This window comes from Pangasianodon hypophthalmus, chromosome 28 (assembly GCF_027358585.1).
Source record: "Pangasianodon hypophthalmus isolate fPanHyp1 chromosome 28, fPanHyp1.pri, whole genome shotgun sequence".
In the NCBI taxonomy this organism is placed as follows: domain Eukaryota; kingdom Metazoa; phylum Chordata; class Actinopteri; order Siluriformes; family Pangasiidae; genus Pangasianodon; species Pangasianodon hypophthalmus.
In genome coordinates this window covers 11,058,187-11,082,411 of record NC_069737.1, presented here as the reverse complement: position 1 = coordinate 11,082,411, position 24,225 = coordinate 11,058,187, and the positions used below count along the sequence as shown (strand labels likewise).

Genomic DNA, 24,225 nt, shown 5'->3' with positions numbered 1-24,225 from the left:
CGGTTCTGAAGCAGGTGAAAACCTGATCAGCAGGAGCCATCTCTGCTCTTCAGGACTGTTTTGAACACACTGACTGGCACATGTTCAACGGCAACTGAAGGCACCTTCACCAACTTGGAGGAATACACGCCATAAGTGACCAGATATATCAGCAAGTGCAATGATGACATCACTGTCTCCAAGATAATCATGCTCCAACCAGAAGCCGTGGATGACTGCAGAGGTGCGTGTGCTGCTGAGAACTCGAGACTCCTCCTTCAGAGCAGGCGAAAAGGTGGCAAGAGCAGCAAGAGCCAAACTCTCCTGGGCCATCAGAGAGGCAAAGCCCACACACACAGAATCCACAGCCACTTCAAGGCTAGCAGAGACATGTGGCACATGTGACAGGGCATCCAGGCCTTCACCAACTACAGGATAACACCACCTGCCTGTGACAGTGATGCATCCCTTCCAGATGCACTGAACCACTTCTACGCTAGGTTCGAAGCGCAGAATGACGTGACAGCGAGGAAGACCACTCCCTCCTCCCAATGACCAGGTGCTGTGTCTAACCATGGCTGCTGTGAGGAAATCTCTACACAGAGTTAACCCACGGAAGGCTGCTGGACCAGTCAACATTCCTGGCAGAGTGCTTAGGGGATGTGCAGACCAGCTGGCGGATGTTTTCACTGACATCTTCATCATCTCCCTGAGCAGTGCCATCGTTCCAACATGCTTCAAGGCCACCACCATCGTCCCCATGCTGAAAAAGTCTTCAGTGTCCTGCCACAATGACTGCCGTCCCGTTGCACTCACACCGATCAAGTGCTTCGAGAGGCTCATCGTGAGGCACATCTAGACCCTGCTGCCCCACTGGATCCCCTGCAATTCAAATTCAATTCCCCTGCAAATCGTCCCAACCACTCAACAGATGATGCCATCACCACTACCCTCCATCTGGCCCTCACTCACCTGGACAAAAAAGACACTTATGTTCAAATGCTGTTCATAGACTTCAGTTCAGCATTCAACACAATCATTCCTCAGCACCTGATTGGAAAGCTGAACCTGCTGGGCCTGAACACCTCCCTCTGCAACTGGATCCTGGACTTCCTGACTGGAGTGAGTCCAGATCAGGGACAGCATCTCCAACAACACCACACTGAGCACTGGGGCCCCCCAGGGCTGTGTGCTCAGTCCACTGCTGTTCACTCTGCTGACTCGAATCACATCATCAAGTTCACCTAGCTCAGCATACAGAGAGGAGGTGCAGAGGCTAACGGACTGGTGTGGAGCCAACAACCTGTCTCTGAATGTGGACAAAACTAAAGAGATGGTTGTTAACTCCAGGAGAGCAAGGAGTGACCACTCTCCATTGAACATCGGCAGCTCCTCTGTGGAGATTGTCAAGAGCACTGAACTTCTTGGTGTTCATGTGGCAGAGAAACTCACCTGGTCCCTCAACACCAGCTCCATAACCAAGAAAGCCCAGCAGCATCTCTACTTTCTGCAAAGGCTGAGGAAAGCCCATCTCCCACCCCCCATCCTCACCATATTCTACAGAGAGACTATCAAGAGCATCCTGAGCAGCTGCATCACTGCATGATTTGGAAATTGCACCATCTTGGATTGCAAGACCCTGCAGCAGATAGTGAGGACAGCTGAGAAGATCATCGGATTTTCTTTTCCCTCCATTGTATATTTACACCTCATGCTGCATCCGCAAAGCCACCAGTATTTTGGATGACCCCACACACTCCTCACACAAACTCTTCACCCTCCTGCCATCTGCAAACGGTACCGAAACATTCAGTCCCTCACGGCCAGACTGTGCAACAGTTTCTTCCCCCAAGCCACCAGACTCCTCAACACTCAGAGACTGGACTGAAAAAACACACGCACACAACTGAACACCATCCCATTCTCTCTGCAATTCTCTGTATTCAGTACCTGCATTTTTGCTGCTACAAAATTTATAAAATACTGTATATAATTTTTTATACTCTCTACCTGGCTGCTACCTCTTATGTTTACATTTACAGCAACTTCTATGTTACTCTTTTGCACTGCATTGTATCTTACTGTGCCTATTGTTCTGTTTTGGTAGTCATTGTACTGTCTTGTGCTGTCTACACATGTCTGCATGTGCACTTTATGTAAAAAATATGTAGTCTCTTGTAGTTCTGTGTTGTTCTGTGTTGTTTTGTGTAGCACCATGGTCCTGGAGGAACGTTGTTTCTTTTCACTATGTACTGACTAGCTGTATATGGTTGAACTGACAATAAAGCCACTTGACTTGACTTTGGCCTGCTGGTAAACCTCTGACCATTAAGTGGGTTCTAAAACTATACATACCAGGGGCGTTTCCTCCGAGGAGGCAAGGGAGGCAGCGTCTCCTCAAAAAATTGGATGAGAAAATAATCTATATTGCAAAAATAAAATGACGCAAATATTACTAAAAATGACATTAAAAGTATAAAAGTCACTCATTGTTATAAAGTAACACTGTCCAACAGCGACACCCACAGGTAAAGTTACAGCGGAGGCTTGCCTCCCCTCAGCCCATTGACTTATAACAGAGACCCCATAACGTGCCATGGGTTTAGTGGGGGGTAATTGAGAATGAACGGGGGAAAGTCACGTGAGAGGAGGCAATGCCTCCATCGCGCTATAATTGGATATGATCGGTTATGATTGGATGTGATAGGTTCATTAGATAAATCCCGCCTCTTGTTTTCGTGCGAGCTCTCGGCCTGAATGGACAAAATGATGGCGTTACTAATTATAAAGTAAGTAAACAACTCACCCACTGAGATATCACTGCTTTGTGTCACATCAAAAATGAAAACTTGAAATGGCCTGAAAACGTGATGACTGTTAGTTTTTAGTGAGCATTCAGCTTGATGAAATGAAAGATATATCTTTGTGTCTGTGTTTGTGTTTACAGAGCTTTTACGATGATGACCCGAAAATAAGTTGACTATTAAAAAGAACAGTTGAACATCAGTTGAGATGAGACCAAAATTAGAAAAAAATGAAAAATAAAATAAAAATGAGACCAAGATAAATCATTTCAGAACTTTTTCCACCTTTAATGTGACCTGTAACCTGTACAACTCATTTGAAAAACAAACTGAAATCTTTTAGGTTGGGTGAGTAAAAATGAAAAAACAAAATAATGTGGTTGCATAAGTGTACACACCCAATTATAACTGGGGATGTGGCTCTGTTCAGAATTAAGCAATCACATTTAAACTCATGTTAAATAGGAGTCAGTACACACCTGCCATAATTTAAAGTGCCTCTGATTAACCCCAAATAAAGTTCAGCTGTTCTAGTAGGCTTTTCCTGACATTTTCTTAGTCGCATCTTACAGCAAAAGCCATGGTCCACAGAGAGCTTCCACAGCATCAGAGGGATCTGATTATTAAAAGGTATCAGTCAGGAGAAGGGTACAAAAGAATTTCCAAGGCATTAGTTATACCATGGAACACAGTGAAGACCATCATCGTCAAGTGGAGAAAATGTGGCACAACAGCGACATTACCAAGAACTGAATGTCCCTCCAAAATTGATGAAAAGACGAGAAGAAAACTGGTCAGGGAGGCTGCCAAGAGGCGTACAGCAACATTAAGGAAGCTGCAGGAATTTCTGGCAAGTACTGGCTGTGTAGTACATGTGACAACAATCACCTGTATTCTTCATATGTCTGGGCTATGGGGTAGGCTGGTAAGACAGAAGCCTTTTCTTACAAAGAATAACATCCAAGCCCAGCTACATTTTGCAAAAACCCATTTGAAGTCTCCCAAAAGCATGAGGGAAAATGTGTTATGGTCTGATGAAACCAAGGTTGAACTTTTTGGCCATAATTCCAAAAAGTATGTTTGACGCAAAAAGAACACTGCACATCACCAGAAGAACACCAAACCCACAGTGAAGCATGGTGGTGGCAGCATCATGCTTTGGGGCTGTTTTTCTTCAGCTGGAAATGGGGCCTTAGTCAAGGTGGAGGAAATTATGAACAGTTCCAAATTTGTGCAGTCAATATTGGCACAAAAGCTTCAGGCTTCTGCTAGAAAGCTGAAGATGAAGAAGAACTTCATCTTTCCACACGACAACGACCAAAGCATACATCCAAATCAACAAAAGAATGGCTTCACCAGAAGAAGATTAAAGTTTTGGAATGGCCCAGCCAGAGCCCAGACCTGAATCAGATTGAAAATCTGTGGGGTGATCTGAAGAGGGCTGTGTTTGTTTGTTTTTCAATTGAGTTGTGCAGGTTACAGGTCACATCAAAGGTGGAAAAAGTTCTGAAATGATTTATCTTGGTCTCATTTTTTTACATCACAGAAGCCTGGCATTTTAACAGGGGTGTGTAGACTTTTTATATCCACTGTATATATGTATATATATTTTATATGTATATGTATATACTGTATGTATGTGTGTATGTATGTATGTGGGTGTGTGTGTGTTTTCTCTAACTAAAACAGGGGCCCTAAAATGTGCTCCCATTATGAGCTAACATTATAGTGTGGCATTCACTAAAGCTAAAGCTATCCCCTAACGTTTTTTTGTTGTCTGTTTAAAGTCAGAAATTACCAAAGTAAGGGTTATACAGTTTAGATCATATTTTTATAAAAAAAATTTCATGAAAACTTGCTCTTTAATTTGAGTGATGGGTACAATCTAAAACATTATACTATGTCTGTTTAGGCTGCAGTTTGAGAAGCATTTCTCTGATCATGTAGCAGATCTACAGAAAGAGAGAGAAAAGGAGATCAGAGACATTAATGTGCATTGGCAACACAGGGTAGAGGAACTACAGACACAGGTAACACACACTCACATACAGTTACACACATAGTTGTTTGTCTTCTGTAAACTTACTTCATGCTGTATCTATAGCTGGAGGAGAAAAAAGTGCTATTCCAGAGGAGCAAGGAAGAAAGAGATAGGGAGGATTGCCATAATGATGAAGAAATGGAGAGAATGAAGCTGGAGATCCAAAAAACAATAGAAATGAACAGCTCACTCAGTGCCCAGCTTTATGCCACAATTCAGGAGAAAGAGAAGTTAATAAAGAAACAGCAGTTACAGGTAAATCGAAAAGCCAGGAAAATACTGTACAATTTAAGTCATTTTTTCTTTATTTTCTTCCCAGTTTGGTCACTTTCTAATTCCCACCCACCAGTCAGCTCTCCCCTATCATATGACAAATGCCAACTGGGGCAGTAAAGGCTAACGTCTTTTCCCCAAGACGTATGAGGCCAGCTAATCACATCTTTTCAAACTACTGCTCATGCTGTCACAGGGCAGCAAAACATGCACAGAAAGTGCTCTTTGCCCTCTATTGCATACATGGGCCCAAAATATAAATACCCATAATTGTCTAGTGTCACTGTGACTGATAGCTTACATATGTCTATTAAAATAACCTTTATAAAAAATAAAATTCTAATAAATGTACTTTGTACCTTCAAATCTTAGACAAAATCACAATTATGTCCATTTCAGTTCCAGGTTGTAACACTACAAAATATGGAAATTATGTCACCTTTTCCAAGTATGGCCACAGAGCTGCCCAGATTTACCAGAACACCAAATTAACCCTTTCTAGCAGTGCACTGGCATTCCATTCTGCCACAGAATGGAAATCGACTTTTTTTTTTTACAAGAGCTGTGTAAACTGTCCTGTATTTAGCTGCTGGTGATCAGGGCAATGGGAAAAGGGGGAGTGTGAGCCCCCCTACTGGGCAACCATTCCCACCTCTCTAAAATAACATTGGTACAGAGATAAAACGGACAGAACAACTAAAGCTTTTTTGAAAGTAAAACACCATATACAACTGTCACAATGAAATTATAAATTTTTAACCCTAGTTGGCTAGGTAAAAAAAAAAAAGAAATATTTATGAAAAACAGCAAATAATTAAACATCACAGATAAATACTGAACACGGGCACCCCCCAAAACAGGTGTAAATTCCGTTTTTTGGCCTCTGGTAAAAAGAGTTAAAGTGTGTCACTGACAATACCCCTGGTTTTGACCAGAGTAACCATATACACATTTTGGCCATATAAATGAGAATGTTTAGTACATAGGTAATGTCTACATCAAAATTATCAGATCAAATAAAATCTGGCTGGCTTTTGCTACAGTAACAAGATCTTGATGCAACTTAAGCTGACATAGTATTATAACATGGAGCATTATGATGCTCTACGTCTTGTGTGTGTTATAGGTTGTACAGGAGGAAGATGAAGATGAGGAACCAATGAAGGAAAATGAATTAGCAGATGGGAAGAGAGATGAGTGTGGATGGCATCAGCGAGACCAGGAGTTGTTATGGGTAGAGAGACTCAGCCACCAGCAAGCCTTACAGGCTCTAGAGAAACATGCATGTGAAGAGCTGCAGGCAGAAAGACAGCACCTTCACACCCAGTACAAACTTCAGCTGGGTAAGCATGACAACCTAGACACTATTATTAACTATTGTAAAAGATCAATTTTATTATTAGAATTTGAATTTTTGATTAGACTCAGAAAGTGTATAGTTGTGTATAGTACACAAATAAATTTAAGTGACTTGTTACAGAAACAGAATTATTGACACCTTTAGTTAAAATAAGAAAAATAAACTTATAAAAGAAATAACACATGTAATGTGTGATATTTTGAGCTTAAAACTTTCCTTAAGCAGTGAATTTCATTCATTCATTTAGTTTCCTTCCACTTGGTGGAGGATCCCAGTGGCAATAGGCTGAGATGGTCAGTCAAGGCATCTCTATCCTGCACTACAGCTTCCAGCTCCTCCTGGTGGTTTCCTAAACAATTCCAAACCAAGATGTCCCTACTTCAAGGCTATCCCAGATTGTCAAGATCCTCACCCATTCACAAAACTTGAGCATAGCAGCCTTGCATTGGAACGTGATTTACACCAACTGTACACAACTTTATTCTTTTTGCCAAAAAGTGAGGTTTAGTTAGGGTGTCAATATTTTTGTGACCCTGACTGTCTCCTGTCTCCCAGTAGCTGACCATATTTTACAGGGAAGGTTTTGCAGTGAGAACACTGTGATGTAACAATACAATAATTTTTGCCCATTCTCCTTAAGAGTAACAATAATTATGGGGTTGACTGTGTATGCCATGCCACCATGTCCTTCTTTTAATGTTTTGGGAGTGTTTTATCTGTGTTTCCTTGTGTGTTTCTCTCTGTCCCTCTCCCTCTTTCTGTGTGTTTGTAGAAAAACAGAAAGCAGAGTTAACACAACAGCACACTGAATGGGTCAGGCAGGTAACGCAGAGACATATGCAGCAGATAGAAGACCTGCAGAATGAACTCCAGACACATACAGAGATGATGGCTTTGCAACAGGTAAAATCTGCTAACCCTGGCATTACTACCCCTGAGTACAAAAACACATCCTGCTTATTTATGGACATGCAACATGCCAGCATACAAATGCACCTACCAAGTACCCACAAACACAACACTGATGTAGCTTAACATAAAACAACCATTTCCCTCTCTCTCTGCAAGGACCTGAAACAGCAGAACCGACTACAGTCACTTGAGAGGCAGCTGGATGAGAGGAGCAGTGAGGTGCAAGAGCTGAAAAGAGAGAATGAGGAACTGAAACAGCGAGTGCATGAACTCAACACAGAGAGAGAAACCATCACGAACCACAAACAAAAGAGCAGCAGAAGGTCAGATTAAGGTTCAAAAATTCAAACTGGTATTGTTTTACAATAGAAGTATACTAATTGGCATTGACTAAGAGAGTAGTAAAAATGAATTAGAAATGTGCATTTCCTGAAGAAAATGCAAGTGTTTACACAGCATAAGCAAGTTTCTGGTGTTGCTAAAGTGTTGCTAGGGTGTTGCTAAGTGGCTTCTAGGATGTTTCAGCTCGATCAGACTTATGGTTCCTAAGAAAGAGATATTTGTATTTAGCTCCACCCCTAAGGGTGACCACACACCAACTATAGCAAACCGCCTCAGAGTGTAGTCCTTTCATGTTTTGTGGGGGATCCATCTTCATTTTGTGGGGATCCATCTCATTTTCATATTCCGTTAATTATGCTCTGCTTTGCAATCACTGATGCAGATGGCAGTCATATTATTAAGATAAGACTCTTTAGCTAACACTTTACATCATATTATTAAGAAGAGATTCTTTAGCTAACATTTTACAACAACTCATGCAGGTTGATGTTACTGACTGTTATTTTTGTGTTTTTCTTCACAGGGCTTACAGTGTTTCTGTCAAAAACTGCTGAATCTCATTTTAATTCCTGTCTTGAGTGTGACCACTGTAGCCAGGATTTGCTAGAAAGCAGATTCTACAGCAGTGGATCTATGAATTAGAGCCTAGCAGCAGATAATAATATGTGGTAGCCACTTGACCAATCATGCTTAAACAGCTACATTTTAACAGTGACTTTTTTCTTCAGCATATCATCTATATTAATTTAAATGGTCATGCATTATGTTGAAAAACGAGACAGGAATTAAAACAGGATTCATGTAGTTTGGTAAATGGTTCCCAGTTCTCTTTAATATCCATTTTTATCTGAGAAAATTAGAGATCTAGCAAAGTACACATCTTAGCTAAATATGCTAATGCTGGCAAATGCTACCAGCAAATACTCACTGCACAATCGTGCATTTGAAAAATCAACAGTCAACTCTTAAAAGTTTCTTTGTAAAAGCAGGTGATTCTGATCCACCTACTCAAGACAGTGAGGAACTCTCTCTGTAAAAGCAGAACTTTTTGATTATAGAACCAATTTAGTTCAAGTTCAAGTGGAGTTTATTGTCATTTCAGCCATATACAAGTACATAGTGAAACAAAACAACATTTCTCCAGGACCAAGGTGCTACATAAGACAAACACAGAACAACATAGAACTACAAGGGACTACATAAATTATACAATAAAGTGCACAAGTGCAAACAAGTGCAGACAGCACAAAACAGTACAAGACAGTACAATGACTACTGGGACAGACAATGAGCATAGTAAGTCCCAGTGCAGCGCCGACCAGTACACAGTTCTGTTTAAAGTGAACCTAGTGACAATAGTGCAAATAGTACCAGAGTACAAAACAAGTAGCTGAAATAGTGTAAACATAAGTGTAAACATAAGAGTAGCAGCCTATGTACAGTATTATATAATGAGTAATGTAGCAGCATAAACATGTGCAAAAACTTGCAAAAAAAATTGCAGAGACGATGGAAGATGCTCAGTTGTGTGTATATATTGGTATGTGTGTGTGTGTTCCTTCAGTCCAGTCTCTCAGTATTGGAGGTATGTGTGAGTGTGTTCCTTCAGTTCAGTTCCTGAGTATTGAGGAGTCTGATTGCATGGGGGAAGAAACTATTGCACAGTCTGGTCGTGAGGGCCCGAATGCTTCTGTACCATTTACCAGACAGCAGGAGGGAAAAGTGTGTGTGAGAGGGGTGTGTGGGATCATCCACAATGCTGGTGGCTTTGCGGATGCAGCGTGAGGTGTAAATGTCCATGATGGAGGGAAGAGAGACCCCGATGATCTTCTCAGCTGTCCTCACTATCCGCTGAAGGGTCTTGCGAAACAGTGCAATTCCCAAACCAGGCAGTGATGCAGCTGCTCAGGATGCTCTTGATAGGGGGGTGTGGGAGATGTGCTTTCCTCAGCCTTCGTAGAAAGTAGAGACGCTGCTGGGCTTTCTTCATTATGGAACTGGTGTTGAGCGACCAGGTGAGGTTCTCTGCCAGGTGAACACCAAGAAACTTGGTGCTCTTGACGAAGTTTTATCCATGTTTAGTTTTGTCCACGTTCAGAGATGCACCAGTCCATTAGCTGCTTCACCCTTCACCTCCTCTCTGTATGCTGACTTGCTGATGAGACCCACCCCGGTCGTGTCATCGGCGAACTTGATGATGTGATTCAAGCTGTGCATTGCTACACAGTCGTGAGTGAGCAGAGTGAACAGCAATGGACTGAGCACACAGCCCTGTGGGGCCCCAGTGCTCAGTGCCGTGGTGTTGGAGATGCTGTTCCCGATCCGGACTGACTGAGGTCTCCCAGAGGGAGGTGTTCAGGCCCAGCAGGTTCAGCTTTCCAATCAGGTGTTGTGGAATGATTGTGTTGAATGCTGAACTGAAGTCTATGAACAGCATTCGAACATGTGTGTCTTTATTGTCCGGGTGGGTGAGGACCAGATGGAGGGTAGTGGTGATGGCGTCATCTGTTGAGCGGTTGGGATGGTAAGCGAATTGCAGGGGGTCCAGTGAGGGGGGCAGCAGGGTCTTAATGACGAGCCTCTCGAAGCACTTCATGATGATGGGTGTAAGTGCAACAGGATGGTAGTCATTGAGGCAGGACACTGGAGACTTCTTTGGCACTGGGACAATGGTGGTGGCCTTGAAGCATGTAGGAACAACAGTGCTGCTCAGGGAGGTGTTGAAGATGTCAGTGAAAACATCTGCCAGCTGGTCTGCACATCTTCTGAGCACCCTGCCAGGAATGTTGACTGGTCCAGCAGCCTTCCGCGGGTTGACTCTGTGTAGAGCCTTCCTCACATTAGACACAGCACCTGGTCACTGGGAGGAGGGGTGGTCTTCCTCGCCGTCATGCCATTCTGTGCCTCAAAACGAGCATAGAAGTCGTTCAGCGCGTCTGGGAGGGAGGCATCATTGTCACAGGCAGGTTGTGTTGTCCTGTAGTTGGTGATAGTCTGGCTGCCCTGCCACATGCGCCGCGCGTCTCTGCTGGCCTTGAAGTGCCTGTGGATTCTCTGAGCATGTGTGTGCTTTGCCTCTCTGATGGCCCGGGACAGTTTGGCCCTCGCTGTTCTTAGGGCCGCCTTGTCGCCTGCTCTGAAGGCGGAGTCTCGGGTCCTCGGTAGCGCATGCCCCTCTGCAGTCATCCACGGCTTCTGGTTGGAGCGTGTGGAGATGGTCTTGGAGACAGTGACGTCATCAATGCACTTGCTGATATAGCTAGTCACTGATGTCGCATATTCCGGCGATTGGTGAAGTCGCCGTCAGTTGCCGCTTCCCGGAACATGTGCCAGTCAGTGTGTTCAAAACAGTCCCGAAGAGCAGAGATTTAAATAGATCTGTAATAAAATAAATAATATTTTAATAAATAAAATTGTATTTATTTGTTTTAATTACATGTTCTTACACATTTAGAGAGACGGTGACAATTGCAGAGAGTGTTTTTATTTAAAACAATCCAAAACAGAGAACAGGCAGTGGGTCAGACGATGTGTAAACATGGTATCCAAAATCAAGGCAAAAATCCAGAAACAAGATAACATGCTACAGTCAAAACCAGAAACAACAAACATGAATAGAAGGCTTGGTACCTCAGGTGAATACACAGAGCTGAACGAATACTTCGCGAAGTGAAAGTGCAGGAGAGTGCTTCTATGTGCGTAAAGGTGATTGAATCAAGGTGTGTGCAATCAGTAATTGGGTGACTGTGAACATGGCAATGAGCATGGCGTGTAGGTATTGCAGTCCAAGGTGTCCATGTTTGTAGGCAGAGGTGCATTATGGGAAGTGGAGTTCTGGTGTGGACATAACAGACAATCATTCAGAGTGGCCTCATTCCAGCCGCCAGCAATGAGGTTCCAGAATTCCAAGGCGTATTCGGTTGCACTTTGTTTTCTCTGGGTGTAAGAATCCTTTGCACTGAGCATGGTCACCTGAGTATTTCTCCAGGCATTTGATAGAAGAGGGAGCAATGGGGTTAGTTGCCACCAGTCTTGATGTTGAGCATGGCGATTTGCTGTTGTTGCTCACCTACTAATTATCCTTGCGCCTCACTGCCCTGTTGCCAGTTGACCACTCCTGCTGCCTCCATGTGACAGAAGAAGTGTTTTGTCAGACAGCAGAAATGGTGACAGTTGTAATGAGTGTTTTCATATAAAACAACTGGTAATAGCAAACAAATCCAAATCACTAGGCAAAAATCCAGAAACAAGATAACATGCTAGGATCAAAACCAGATAATTATAATCCAGTTATAGATTAGCAGTAAAAATTCAGTACACCAAATTTCACCTCAGTCAGCTATTTGAACTTAACTCTGCCCTCTGTTGACATCCATACCCCTAAACTTTGCACACCTCCTCCTAACATTGGTCTGAATGTGCCTTTCAAGTTTTGCGTGGATCCAAACAACTAGTCTTCAGTTACAGCTGTTTTAGTAAAACAAGCTCAAGATTATCAAGATTTATCAAGATTGATTGGCATGTGGAGGCTGTGTTGTTTGCAAATCAACATAAAATGTCTTTGATAATTCTTGAATATTAGACTCTGCTGAGTAATTTGCCACCAATTTTGGGAGCATAGGCCAAAAAACCCTGGGACTAGTTTGCAAAAAGTATATTTAGCATATTATGCAAATTTTCATAAATTTGAATGGGTGTGGTTAAAAGGTCCAAAAGGCACATATTTATTTGTTCAGCCAAATGATTACAAGGAAAATGAAATTTCTCTGTTAACCTTATTTTTCCAGAGATATGATTTTGCATGAAAAACCATGAACAGTTGCAAATTTGAGTGATTTGCATGGCTTACTAGTCCTGTATATGCCTTTCAAATTTTGTGTGAAACCATGCAAGTAATGCAGTGAGTTACGTGAGTAAATTTGTCTCCACTTCCAAATAATGATTGATATATAAATTTTTAGTTCAAATCCATGCAACTAATCATAAACTAATCTCCAACTCGTATGAATTTTTGCCATGTGCCACACTGACAGTTGTGATGTTTTTATTAATGATTATAACTTATATATATATATTTATAAATAATATATAAAACGAAACAGATTTTTCAAAGATAGGCAAAGGTAAGCTAAAACTGCACACCTTATTTTCTAACAGATATGATTGGTTTTGTGTGCACAAACAGTGGCCAATTTGATTGATTGCATCAGATAGTAGTGGATCCCTACCTGAATCTACCATTCAAGTGATAATTGCTCAGTGTTAACCCTGTCAAATGCCTGCTTGCTTGAATCTGATTGGCTGATGGCAGCCATGTTTTTTAATTAACTATGTCATCATCAAAAGTCCAATTACAGATTATCACATAGATACAGCATACCACATTTCAGCTTGATGCAACTTACGATTCCTGAGAAACAGTTATGTCACCATAGCTCAGCCCCCTATGAATGACCACACCCCAAACTTTGCTTATGACCTTGGAATCTTGTCCTGTATAAGCTTTCAAGTTTGGTGCAAATCCATACAAGCAATCATGAGATACAGCTGTTTGAGTAAATTAGGCTCCACCTGAGTAGAATTGATTGACATATGGTGGCCATATTGTTTATAATTGTCAACATGTTTTTGATAATTATTGAGAAACACACTCTGCTGAGTAGCTTGACACCAAAATTGTGAAGACAATCCAAAAATTATAGAACTACTTTGCAAAAGTAAGTTTTGCATACTATGCAAATTATCATGAATTAGAGTGGGCAAAGCTAAATGGTCCTTTGTGTTTGGGGGAAGCCAAGGAATCTGTGGCGAAAATAATGTTCTTTGCAAGATTTACAGTTCATGAGATAGGGACCACAACATAAAACCTGGTGCTATTCTAATACCATCTCCTATGTGATAGGTGGTCCACCTATGTGGGTCCATTCATGTGTCTGAGTAGCGGGGGCAATCTGTGCCTTTCCTCCAAATTTGGTGTTTCTATGACTCGGGGTCTCCATACCATTTTAGCAGATAATAGTAATAATAATAATAATATTAATAATAACAATGATAATAAATATAGCCACAATTGGCAGTCTGCAGGGTCGAAGTGCTGCATGCAAATAGCACCCCCAGTGGCCTGTTTTTGCCAGGATACATAGAACAATAAAGAAACCATAGATGAACATACTTTTCAAGTTGTAGCGTGGTCACATAAGGGGCACAATTTGTACACTTACCTTTATACCAATTTATGTGATAAGGTGTTTTAATGGTAATTATTGTTATTGTTTACCCCTTGTGCTGTATTTAAGCCTAATGACCCAGTGACTGGCTAGATCTTTTCTACTATTGCAAGAGTTTAAGTGACAGTTCCCGTCACGTGACCAGGGATGCAAGTGGGAAGTACAGCTTACTTTTGCCATAAAAGGAGCCGGTGAACCGGCATCTGAGAGACATTTTTTATTTCCCCTTTTTTACAAGCCCCATGAGCAACCGCCTGCTGATATGGCGTACCTTTTTTCCTTTGGGCTTTTTGTATTGGATGTCCTATCCATTGAGGGGTTATCAAGAACTGATCGTGCTCAGAGATTACTCGCCAGGGAGGCTCCACTTGCCGCATCAGACCATACAAGCTGGAGCTTTGTTAGCACTTTTAACAATGGACATTGTCACAAAGCAGCTTTACAGAAATATATACATTCAGGATATAAATTTTATATTTATGAATTTATCATTGATGAGCAAGCTCCACTTTTAACAATGGACATTGTCACAAAGCAGCTTTATAGAAATATATACATTCAGGATATAAATTTTAATTTATGAATTTATCATTAATGAGCAAGCCAGAGGCCATAGGGGCAAGGAAAACCTCTATGAGGACGAAACCTTGAGAGGAACCAGACTCAAATTTATAAATAATTCCCTCCTAACTGTATACTATATGGTCAAAAGTGCAATTATGTATCCATGAAAATTAAGTGTAAAAGTGTTCGTGGGAATTGCAGTCCTAAAGCTATCAAAGCAATTGTAGTCCTAAGTCATCATAGCAAAACTGTTCATATCAGTTGAACAGTTCCAAAGCCATCTTCATGGTTTCTAAGTGGTACCGTCCACAGTAATCTCATGTCACTTTAGGCTGTCCTTTTGGGGCCATCCTCAGCAGCAGCGAGTGGTTTCCAAATGATGAGAAATCCAACTAGAAGTATGGCATCAGGATGGATCAGGCAGGTCTGAAGAGCATAAGGGGCCAGAATCACTGGCATCTCAGGAATTGCATGTGTAGCTTAACAAAGAGAGAGAGGGAGGGAGATAGGGGGAGAGAGAGAGAGAGAGAGAGATTGTTAGGTATGCTAATTGTCATGTAATGTTTAAAGAATATGTACAGAGTGCAAGCAGGGCCTCTAGCAAGACTAGCTATGATAGCATAACTAAAAGAGAGAGCCAGATGGTAACACAGACATGAAGGTGCCCTGGGACATAAAGTGGCCAGCCACTTCTGTGTAAGTATGAGCATAATTCAATTCAATTCAATTCAATTTTATTTGTATAGCGCTTTTAACAATGAACATTGTCACAAAGCAGCTTTACAGATATAAATGGATCCACAAAAATATATTGTAAATATTTGAATTTATCACCATGAATTTATCCCTAATGAGCAAGCCAGTGGCGACGGTGGCAAGGAAAAACTCCCCGAGATGATATGAGGAAGAAACCTTGAGAGGAACCAGGCTCAAAAAGGGAACCCATCCTCATCTGGGTGCAACGGATAGTGCGATTATAAATAAATCCCTTCTATTGTGTACTATATGGAAAAATAGTGCAATTGTGCAACCAATAAATTCATCACAGTTTTTGTAAGAAGTCCGGCTGGTTGAAAATCTATCCACTGTCCACTGATGGAGTCCTGAGTACGAAGCTGCTCATGGCAACTGCAGCCCCAAAGCCACTACAGCAATCGCAGTCCCAAGCCATTACAGTACAGCTCCCCATATGTGATCCCCAAGCCATCTCCACAGCCCGCAGGTGGCACCATCCCCAGCAATCCAAACAGTTCTTCAGGCAGTCCATATGGGGCCACCCCCAGCAGCAGCGAGCGAACTCAACCGATGAGAACTCCAACCAGAAGTAGGGCATCAGGATGGGTCAGGCAGCGAGGAGGAGCAGAAGGGGTCAGGATCACTGGCATCACTGGCATCTCAGGAGTAGCGTGTGTAGCTCAACAGAGAGTGAGGGAGAGAGAGAGATGGAGAGAAAGGAAAAGATTGTTAGGTGAGCTTTTGTCCTCTAATGGTTAAGCACGATGTACTTTGCATGCAGAGTGCAAGCAGGGACTCCGGCAAGACTAGCTATGACAGCATAACTAAAAGGGAGAGCCAGAAGCTAACACAGACATGAAGGCACCCTGGGACATAAGGCAGCCAGGCACTCCACCATCGACAAACCTGAGTGAACGTGTGAGAGTGGGGGGGCGACAGCATCCAAACATCCCAGTTCACCACAACACTCTATGCCTGTGAAACCCTCCAGACCTGCCCCTGTACCTAAGAAAACTATTCACAAAAGGCTTGACTAAACAAATATGTTTTCAGCCTAGACTTAAACACTGAGACTGTGTCTGAGCCCCGAACACTAAGTGGAAGGCTGTTCCATAACTGTGGGGCTTTGTAAGAGAAAGCTCTACCCCCAGCTGTAGCCCGCATTATTCGAGGTACCAACAAATAGCCTGCACCTTTTGATCTGAGTAGGCGTGACAGATCATAAAAGACCAAAAGTTCGCTCAGGTACTGTGGCGCGAGACCATTTAGTGCTTTATAGGTCAATAGTAGTATTTTATAATCAATACGAAATTTGATTGGGAGCTAATGCAGTGTGGATAAGATAGGGGTGATGTGGTCATATCTTCTGGTTCTAGTAAGGACTCTCGCTGCTGCATTCTGGACTAACTGGAGCTTGTTTATGCATCTACTGGAACATCCAGACAGTAAGGCATTACAATAATCCAACCTAGAGGTAACAAAAGCATGAACTAATTTTTCTGCATCGTGTAGTGACAATATATTTCTGATTTTAGCAATATTTCTGAGATGAAAGAAAGCAATCCTAGTTATATTATCTACATGAGCTTCAAAAGAAAGACTAGAGTCGATAATCACACCAAGGTCTTTTACTGCTGCACATGATGAAACAGAAAGGCCATCCAGAGTTATTATGTAATCAGAAAGCTTACTTCTAGCTGCATGTGGTCCTAGTACAAGTACTTCTGTCTTGTCAGAATTAAGTAAGAGAAAGTTAATAAGCATCCAGTTTCTAATGTCTTTTACACATTCCTCAACTTTATTAAGCTGGTGTCTGTCATCTGGCTTTGCTGAAACATACAACTGTGTGTCATCAGCGTAACAGTGGAAGCTAATACCATGCTTACGGATAATTTTACCCAGAGGTAGCATATATAGAGAAAAGAGCAGTGGGCCTAAAACAGAACCTTGCGGGACACCAAACTTTACCTTAGTATGAGAAGAGAAGTCACCATTTACGTTTACAAACTGATAACGATAAGTCAAATAAGACCTGAGCCAGGAAAGGGCTGTTCCCTTAATGCCTACTACATTTTCTAGTTTATCGAGGAGAATAGCATGATCAATGGTATCAAAAGCTGCACTAAGGTCAAGCAGCACCAGCAAGGAGACACAACCCTGATCAGAGGCCAGTAGTAAGTCATTTACAACTTTTACCAGTGCTGTCTCTGTGCTATGATGAGGCCTAAATCCTGACTGATACATTTCATGAATGTTATTCCTATGTAAGTATGAGCATAGCTGCTGTGCTACAACCTTTTCTAGGACCTTGGAAATAAAGGGGAGGTTTGATATTGGTCTATAGTTAGACAGCTGACGGGGTCAAGGTCAGGTTTTTTAATCAGGGGCTTGATAACTGCTAATTTAAAAGATTTAAGTACATAGCCAATGCTAAGGGAAGAATTGATTATCTTTAAAAGAGGTTTGATTGTTTCAGGAATTATCTGTTTGAGGAAACAAGTAGGTAAAGGATCTAGCATACAGGTTGATGATTTTGATGATGAAATTGGTGAAATTAGTTCAGTCTCTTCAAGGGGAGTAAAGTGTTGTAGTTGTTTATCTAATATTATCATATTATCATCTACAGGTTTAGTTATAGAACTGTCTGGTTTTAAATTAATAGTCTGAATTTCTAGCCTGATATTTTCAATTTTACCACTGAAAAAATTCATGAAGTCATCGCTGCTATATAATGATTGTGTGCGTGTTTCTATTGTGGTCTTATTCCTAGTTAATTTTGCTACATTATTAAATAGGAATCTAGGATTATTTGTGTTATCTTCAATTAGGATGGAGAGATACATTGATCTAGCAGCACTAAGAGCTTTCTTATAGCTCAAATGGCTCTCCTTGCGTGCTATTTGAAATACTACCAATTTAGTTTGACGCCATTTACGTTCTAGTTTTGGAGTGGTCTGTTTTAAAGTTCGTGTGTGATCGCTATACCAGAGTGCTAGCTTTTTCTCCCTAATTATTTTTCTTTTTAGTGGAGCTACCTTATCTAGCGAGTTGCAGAACGTTGATTCTAAACATTCAGTTGCCTGGTCAAGTTCTTCGGGATCAGACGGTGATCCAATCATGGTTGATAAATCTGGGAGATTACTGATAAAACTCTGTGCAGTTGTTGACGTGAACGTACGTTTGACATGGTGACGTGGCAAGGTGCATATACTATGATTAATACACATTTTAAATGAGATGAGGTAATGATCTGAGATAGCTTCAGACTGTGGACATGAGACTATATTTTCTATATTTAATCCGAATGTTAGTATTAAATAAAGAGTGTGACCACCACTATGGGTGGGTCCTATTACATTCTGATTAACCCCTACAGAATCTAGAATGGACACAACTGCTGTTCTCAGAGGGTCATCTGGATTATCAAAATGAATATTAAAGTCTCCAACAATTAATGCCTTGTCTAAAGAAACAACCAGGTTAGAGATGAAATCCGCAAATTCACACAGGAATTCCGAATATGGCCCTGGGGGTCTGTAAATAATAATTACTGGAATCACCTGGGTAGACTTATTTTTAGTGGCTACGTATGTTATGTTAGAATAAAGAACTTCAAATGCGTTGAATTTATGACTAGGTTTTTGTGTGACGGCTAGATTATCATTATAAATGACTGCGACGCCTCCTCCTCTGCCAGTTAGACGGGGCTGATGTATGTAACTGTACCCGGGAGGACTAGCTTCATTTACTGCTACAAACTCGTTTGGTTTAATCCATGTTTCTGTTAAACACAGTACATCAAACTCCTGATCAGTAATGGTTTCATTAACAATAAGCGCTTTAGACGTAAGAGATCTAATATTCAACAGTCCTAGCTTCAGATCAACGGTGCTGGCTATGCGTTCGGTTTGGTTTAATTTAATGTTAATTAGGTTACTAAAACAAACTGTCTGAGTATGTCTATAATTTTGTTTAGCTGGGGGAACAGACACAGTCTCAATACGGTGGAACCTAAGTGACGACTCAGTGCAGCTAGCAGACGGTCGGTTTAGCCTGCTTGTCTGCTCCCTGGCCTTGGCCCTGGATTGTCACCGATTAACTAGGCCTGTTCTGAGACTATGTGCTACGCTGCAAGAAATGAGAGCAGCACCTTCCCGAGTGGGATAGACACCGTCCCGCCCTAACAGGTCAGCCTTGCCCTCAAAGTTAGTCCAATTATCTATAAAGCCCACATTGTTTTCGGAGCACCACCTGGACATCCAGCAGTTCAGCGACCATAACCTGCTGTAAGCTACATCGCCATGCCACACTGGGATGGGGCCAGAGCATACTACGGCATCGGACATCGCCTTCGCTAATTTACACACCTCTACCAAGTTACTCTTAGTAACCTCAGACTGACGAAGGCGTATATCATTAGCGCCTACATGAAAAACTATCTTTGAGAACCTGTGCTTGCCTAAGACCCTAAGATTACCTGCTATGTCCGGCGCCCTGGCTCCCGGTATACACCTAACTAATGCTGCTGGTGCCCCTAAAGGCCTAGCTAATTTCGCGTGCCTTAAGATAGAGTCACCTATAACCAGAGCTCTTTCAGGTTTCTCAGCGGGTGCTTCACTGAGGAGAGCAAACCTGTTGGACACGTGAAGCGGAGAGGAGTGGTGCTCCTGTGGTCAAGCCTTAGCGTTAGCTTTGGCTTTGCGATTATGCCGCCGAGTCGTCACCCATTCGCCCCGCTATGAGGGCTCTAATGCCGGAGTTGGGGGATTACTAACTCTGCCTAAGGCATCCAGACTTTCCCCTACAGAAACTACGCTGCTCTCACTCTCACTAACCTTCTCTAGAGTCTGGATGCGCACCTCTAATGCTGCAATCTTCTCCGTCAGAGAGCTAACTAACATGCATTTATCACAAATAAAGCTAATACTACCGACGGAGGAAGAGTGACTAAACATCCTGCACTCAACACACTGAACAAGCTGAATGTTAGACATGTTGTTTAACGCACCTTAGTCGAAGATTTGTTGATATTATTGCAGACGGCGTGGATCCGGTGTGAATGGCCTCCGCTCGCTGTCTTGACAAAATACAAAAGCGCACTTCGAGAGAAAGAAAAATGAAAATACGGTAGAAGAGAACGTGAAAAATACAACAGATGAAAACGATAGCGCGATATTATTGATTTAAAAAAAGAAAGAAACAGTATAGTTAAGACGCCGATGCAGGCAAGAAACTCCCGGCAAAACAATTCGAAAACAGGAAGTGACGTCCCCCGACCTCCTTTGTACAACCCCCCATAACTGCTGTGCTACAAATTTTTCTAGGATCTTGGAGATAAAGGGGAGGTTTGATGTTGGCTTATTGTTGGACAACTGACAGGGTCCGAGGTCAGATTTTTTTAATCAGGGGTTTGATAACTGCTAGTTTAAAAGATTTAGGCACATAGCCAAAGCTAAGGGAAGAACCGATTAATTCTTCTAAAGAGGTTCGATTGCTTCTGGAATTATCTGTTTGAAGAAACATGTAGGTAAGGGATCTAGTATACAAGTTGATGATTTTGATGAGGAAATTAGTGAAATTAGTTCGGTCTCTCGAAGGGGAGTAAAACATTCTAATCGCTGATCTGTTATGGTTGTATTATTATCTACAGAGTTAGTTATCAAATTATCTAGTTTTAAATTTATAGTCTGATTTTTTTTTGCCTGATATTTTCAATTTTGTCATTAAAAAAAATCTTTGTGATTGTTGTGTGTGTGATTGTTGTACCAGGGTACTAGTTTTTTCTCTCTAAATTCTTTTTGTTTAAGTGGAGCTATATTATCTGGCGTGTAGCGGAACATTGACTCTAAGCATTCAGTCACCTGATCAAGCACAGTGAGGTAAGACGGTGATAACTCTGGGACATTATTGATAAAAATCTGTGCAGTAGCCGACGTGAATGTACGTTTGACGCAGTAGCATATGTAGGATCTGAAGTGAACAGGCAAGGAAAGCAAAGAAGCCATAAAGATAGGAATCCTGCTCCCAGACTTTGCAGACCCAAGTTAATTACCACTTGTTTACTGATTGCTGGATTTCAACTGTCCTGTGAACAATCAGCAACGGACAGGACATCCCTGACCAGAGGACAAACCCTCTCAGCCAAGAGGAACCTCTGTCAAACTTATTGATCTAGGCTGTTCGCCAAGACCAGATGGCTCGACCAACACGATGCTAAAACTGATAACAACAGAAAAGGGGGGGGGACTCACCCAAGGACCCTCATGGAATGAGACCTTTGTTCTCCCCAGGAACACAAAGTTCACCACCCTTTACACATTCCACAGAACCCAGCTTTAACAGACTACATAAGGCTACTTTACATCTCCTATAAGGACAATGACTTTTAAGATGATGCACCATAGTTTGGAAACTTGTTGCCTCTTTTAATGTCATTCCGTATGTGTGTCATGCTTATAGCCACCAGGTCATTATGATGCTTTTTGATCATTTAACAGGGACCATAGTGTTCGTGTGTGTATCAATAACAGCAGGTATGTCATGTTTGGTATGTGTGTGATCACTATTGAATTTCCTAAGGGTTGGTATAATGTAAAGTTGAGTACGATGTATTACATGCATGTTACCAAATTCCTTAACAAAGTTCTAACTTAACCTTATGCAAAGTTTGCAAAGCACATAACTCAGAGACCAGAATGTTAATTAGTGTCAGAGGAGGAGAATACAGTTTACACCCTGCCCCAAGATCCTGCTGATTGGAGCAAACACTTTGGGGTCAGCCCAACTGGAAAGGGTTAAAACCCCCTGACACAAAGGAAAATCTGAGTCTCTGAGTTTAGGAATTACAGCCATTTTTTACAGAGTTCCTCCATTTTCACAGGCTCAAAAGTAATGGGACAATTGACTGATAAGCAGTTTCATGGCCAGCTGTGGCCTGTTTCCTCCTTATATCATGATAAATTAAGGAGATAAAAGGTCTGGAGCTGATTCCAAGTGTTGATTTTTGCATTTGGTAGCTGTTCATGGGAACTCTCAATATGCCGTCCAAAGATGTGTTGATGCAAGTGAAGGAGGCCATCATTAGGCTGAAAAACCAAAACAGACCTATCAGAGAGATAGCAGAAACTTTAGGAGGGCCAAATCAACAATTTGGTACATTCTTAAAAAGAAGGAATGCACTGGCGAGCTCAGCAACACCAAAAGGCCTGGGAGACCACAGAAAACAAGTGGATGATTGTAGAATTCTTTTCTTATTGAAGAACAACCCCTTCACAACATCTAGCCAAGCCAGGAACACTCTGGAAGAGGTAGGCCTATCATTTTCAAAGTCTACAATCAAGAGCCACCTTCATGAATGTAAATACAGACGGTTTACCTCAAGATGCAAACCGCTGGTAACACTCAAGAACACAAAGGCCAGATTAGACTTTGCTAAAAAACCTCTAAAAAAAAAGCCTGACCAGTTCTGATGCAAGATTAACTTGTACCAGAATGATGGGAAGAGAAAAGTATGCAGAAGGAAAGGAAGGGCTCATGATCCAAAGCATACCACATCATCCGTCAAACATGTGGAGGCAGTGTCATGGCATGGGCATGTTTGGCTGCCAATGGAACTGGGTTTATTGATAATGTGACTGTTGATAGAAGTAGCAGGATGAATTCTGAAGTGTACAGAGCTATACTTTCTGCTCAGATTCAGTCAAATGCTGCAAAACTGATAGGAGAGCGCTTCACAGTACAGATGGATAACAACCCAAAACATACCGTGAAAGCAGCCCAAGAGCTTGGAAATTAAATGTTCTTAAATGGCCGAGTCAGTCACCTGACCTCAACCCAACTGAGCTGCTTTTCACTTACTGAAGACAAATCTGAAGGCAGAATGACCCACAAACAAGCAGCAACTGAAGATGGCTGCAGTAAAGACCTGGCAAATCATCTCAGGAGAGGAAACTCAGCATTTGGTGATGTCCATGGGGTCCAGACTTCAGGTAGTCATTGACGGCAAAGGATTTACCTCCAAGTAATAAAAATAATCCTAATATTTATGATTATATTAGTTTGTCCCATTACTTTTGAGCCTGTGAAAATGGAGGAACTCTGTAAAAAAATGGCTGTAATTCCTAAACGGTTAATGCAATATTTTTGTTAAACCCCTTGAATTAAAGCTGAAAGTCTACGCTTCATTTCAATTTCACTGTGGTGGTGTACAGAGGCAAAATTACCAAAACTGTATCACTGTCCCATTATTTATGGACCTGACTGTAATATCCCATGCACAATTAATAAATACACTCGTTTCAACTTATCGCTGGACGAATAGTTGATCAGCTATTAAAATATTTTTTTGTAAGTTTACAAATTTCCCCTTTTGAGCTGATCTGCTAATGTCCTACATATTTTGGTGGAGAATACATCAGCTTAACCTAAATGAGCTAAATTTCCTTACACATAGTAAGGTGCGACAGAGGGTCCGAAGTGGTGAATATTAAAGTCTCCAACAATTAATGCTTTGTCTAAAGAAATAAGCAGGTTAGTGATGAAAGCTGCAAATTCACAAAGGAATTCAGAATATGGCCCTGGTACTCAGAGGAGGCACATACTGAGCCGCATACTCATCATCATCAACCCCAGGGTTGCAGGCTGTCTGAGAGGAACTGTGAACACCATAGAACAGCTGGTCAAAATTGGATCTATGGTGGAGAAAGACTGCATAGAAGCATAAGACTACTGGCAGAAGGTGAGAAATCTGATTAAAGGAAAAACCAACAAGATGCCCACTGACAGTGGTTGCCCCAAAACGCTGGCAGGAGCCTCCATGATTGCCAATACCATGATGTCAGAACACTATTCCTGGTGCCTGTGATGCCAAGAGGGCAGGAGCTTAAAGCTGTGCTGGACACTGGTAACACCTACACCCTGATGCAGGAGAGCCTGTGGAGACAGCTAGGTAGAGACACTCCAGCAGTTGGTAGTCACTCTCCATAAAGG

The 24,225-nt window shown here is 41.9% G+C and overlaps 1 protein-coding gene across 4 annotated transcripts in view; it reads left to right on the top strand.

The window, feature by feature from the left end:
• The window catches only part of fam184b (family with sequence similarity 184 member B), a 116,831-nt gene that overhangs the window by 66,887 nt on the left and 25,719 nt on the right, over window positions 1–24,225 (top strand). For 3 of the 4 annotated variants that reach the window (XM_026943007.3, XM_026943005.3, XM_026943004.3), the window contains 5 exons: window positions 4,696–4,813; window positions 4,888–5,079; window positions 6,224–6,440; window positions 7,230–7,360; window positions 7,526–7,692. In XM_026943007.3, coding sequence (XP_026798808.1) covers window positions 4,696–4,813; window positions 4,888–5,079; window positions 6,224–6,440; window positions 7,230–7,360; window positions 7,526–7,692 — 825 coding nt within the window. The remainder of the gene's footprint in view (window positions 1–4,695; window positions 4,814–4,887; window positions 5,080–6,223; window positions 6,441–7,229; window positions 7,361–7,525; window positions 7,693–24,225) is intronic. The other variant, XM_026943006.3, reaches the window with a different exon arrangement.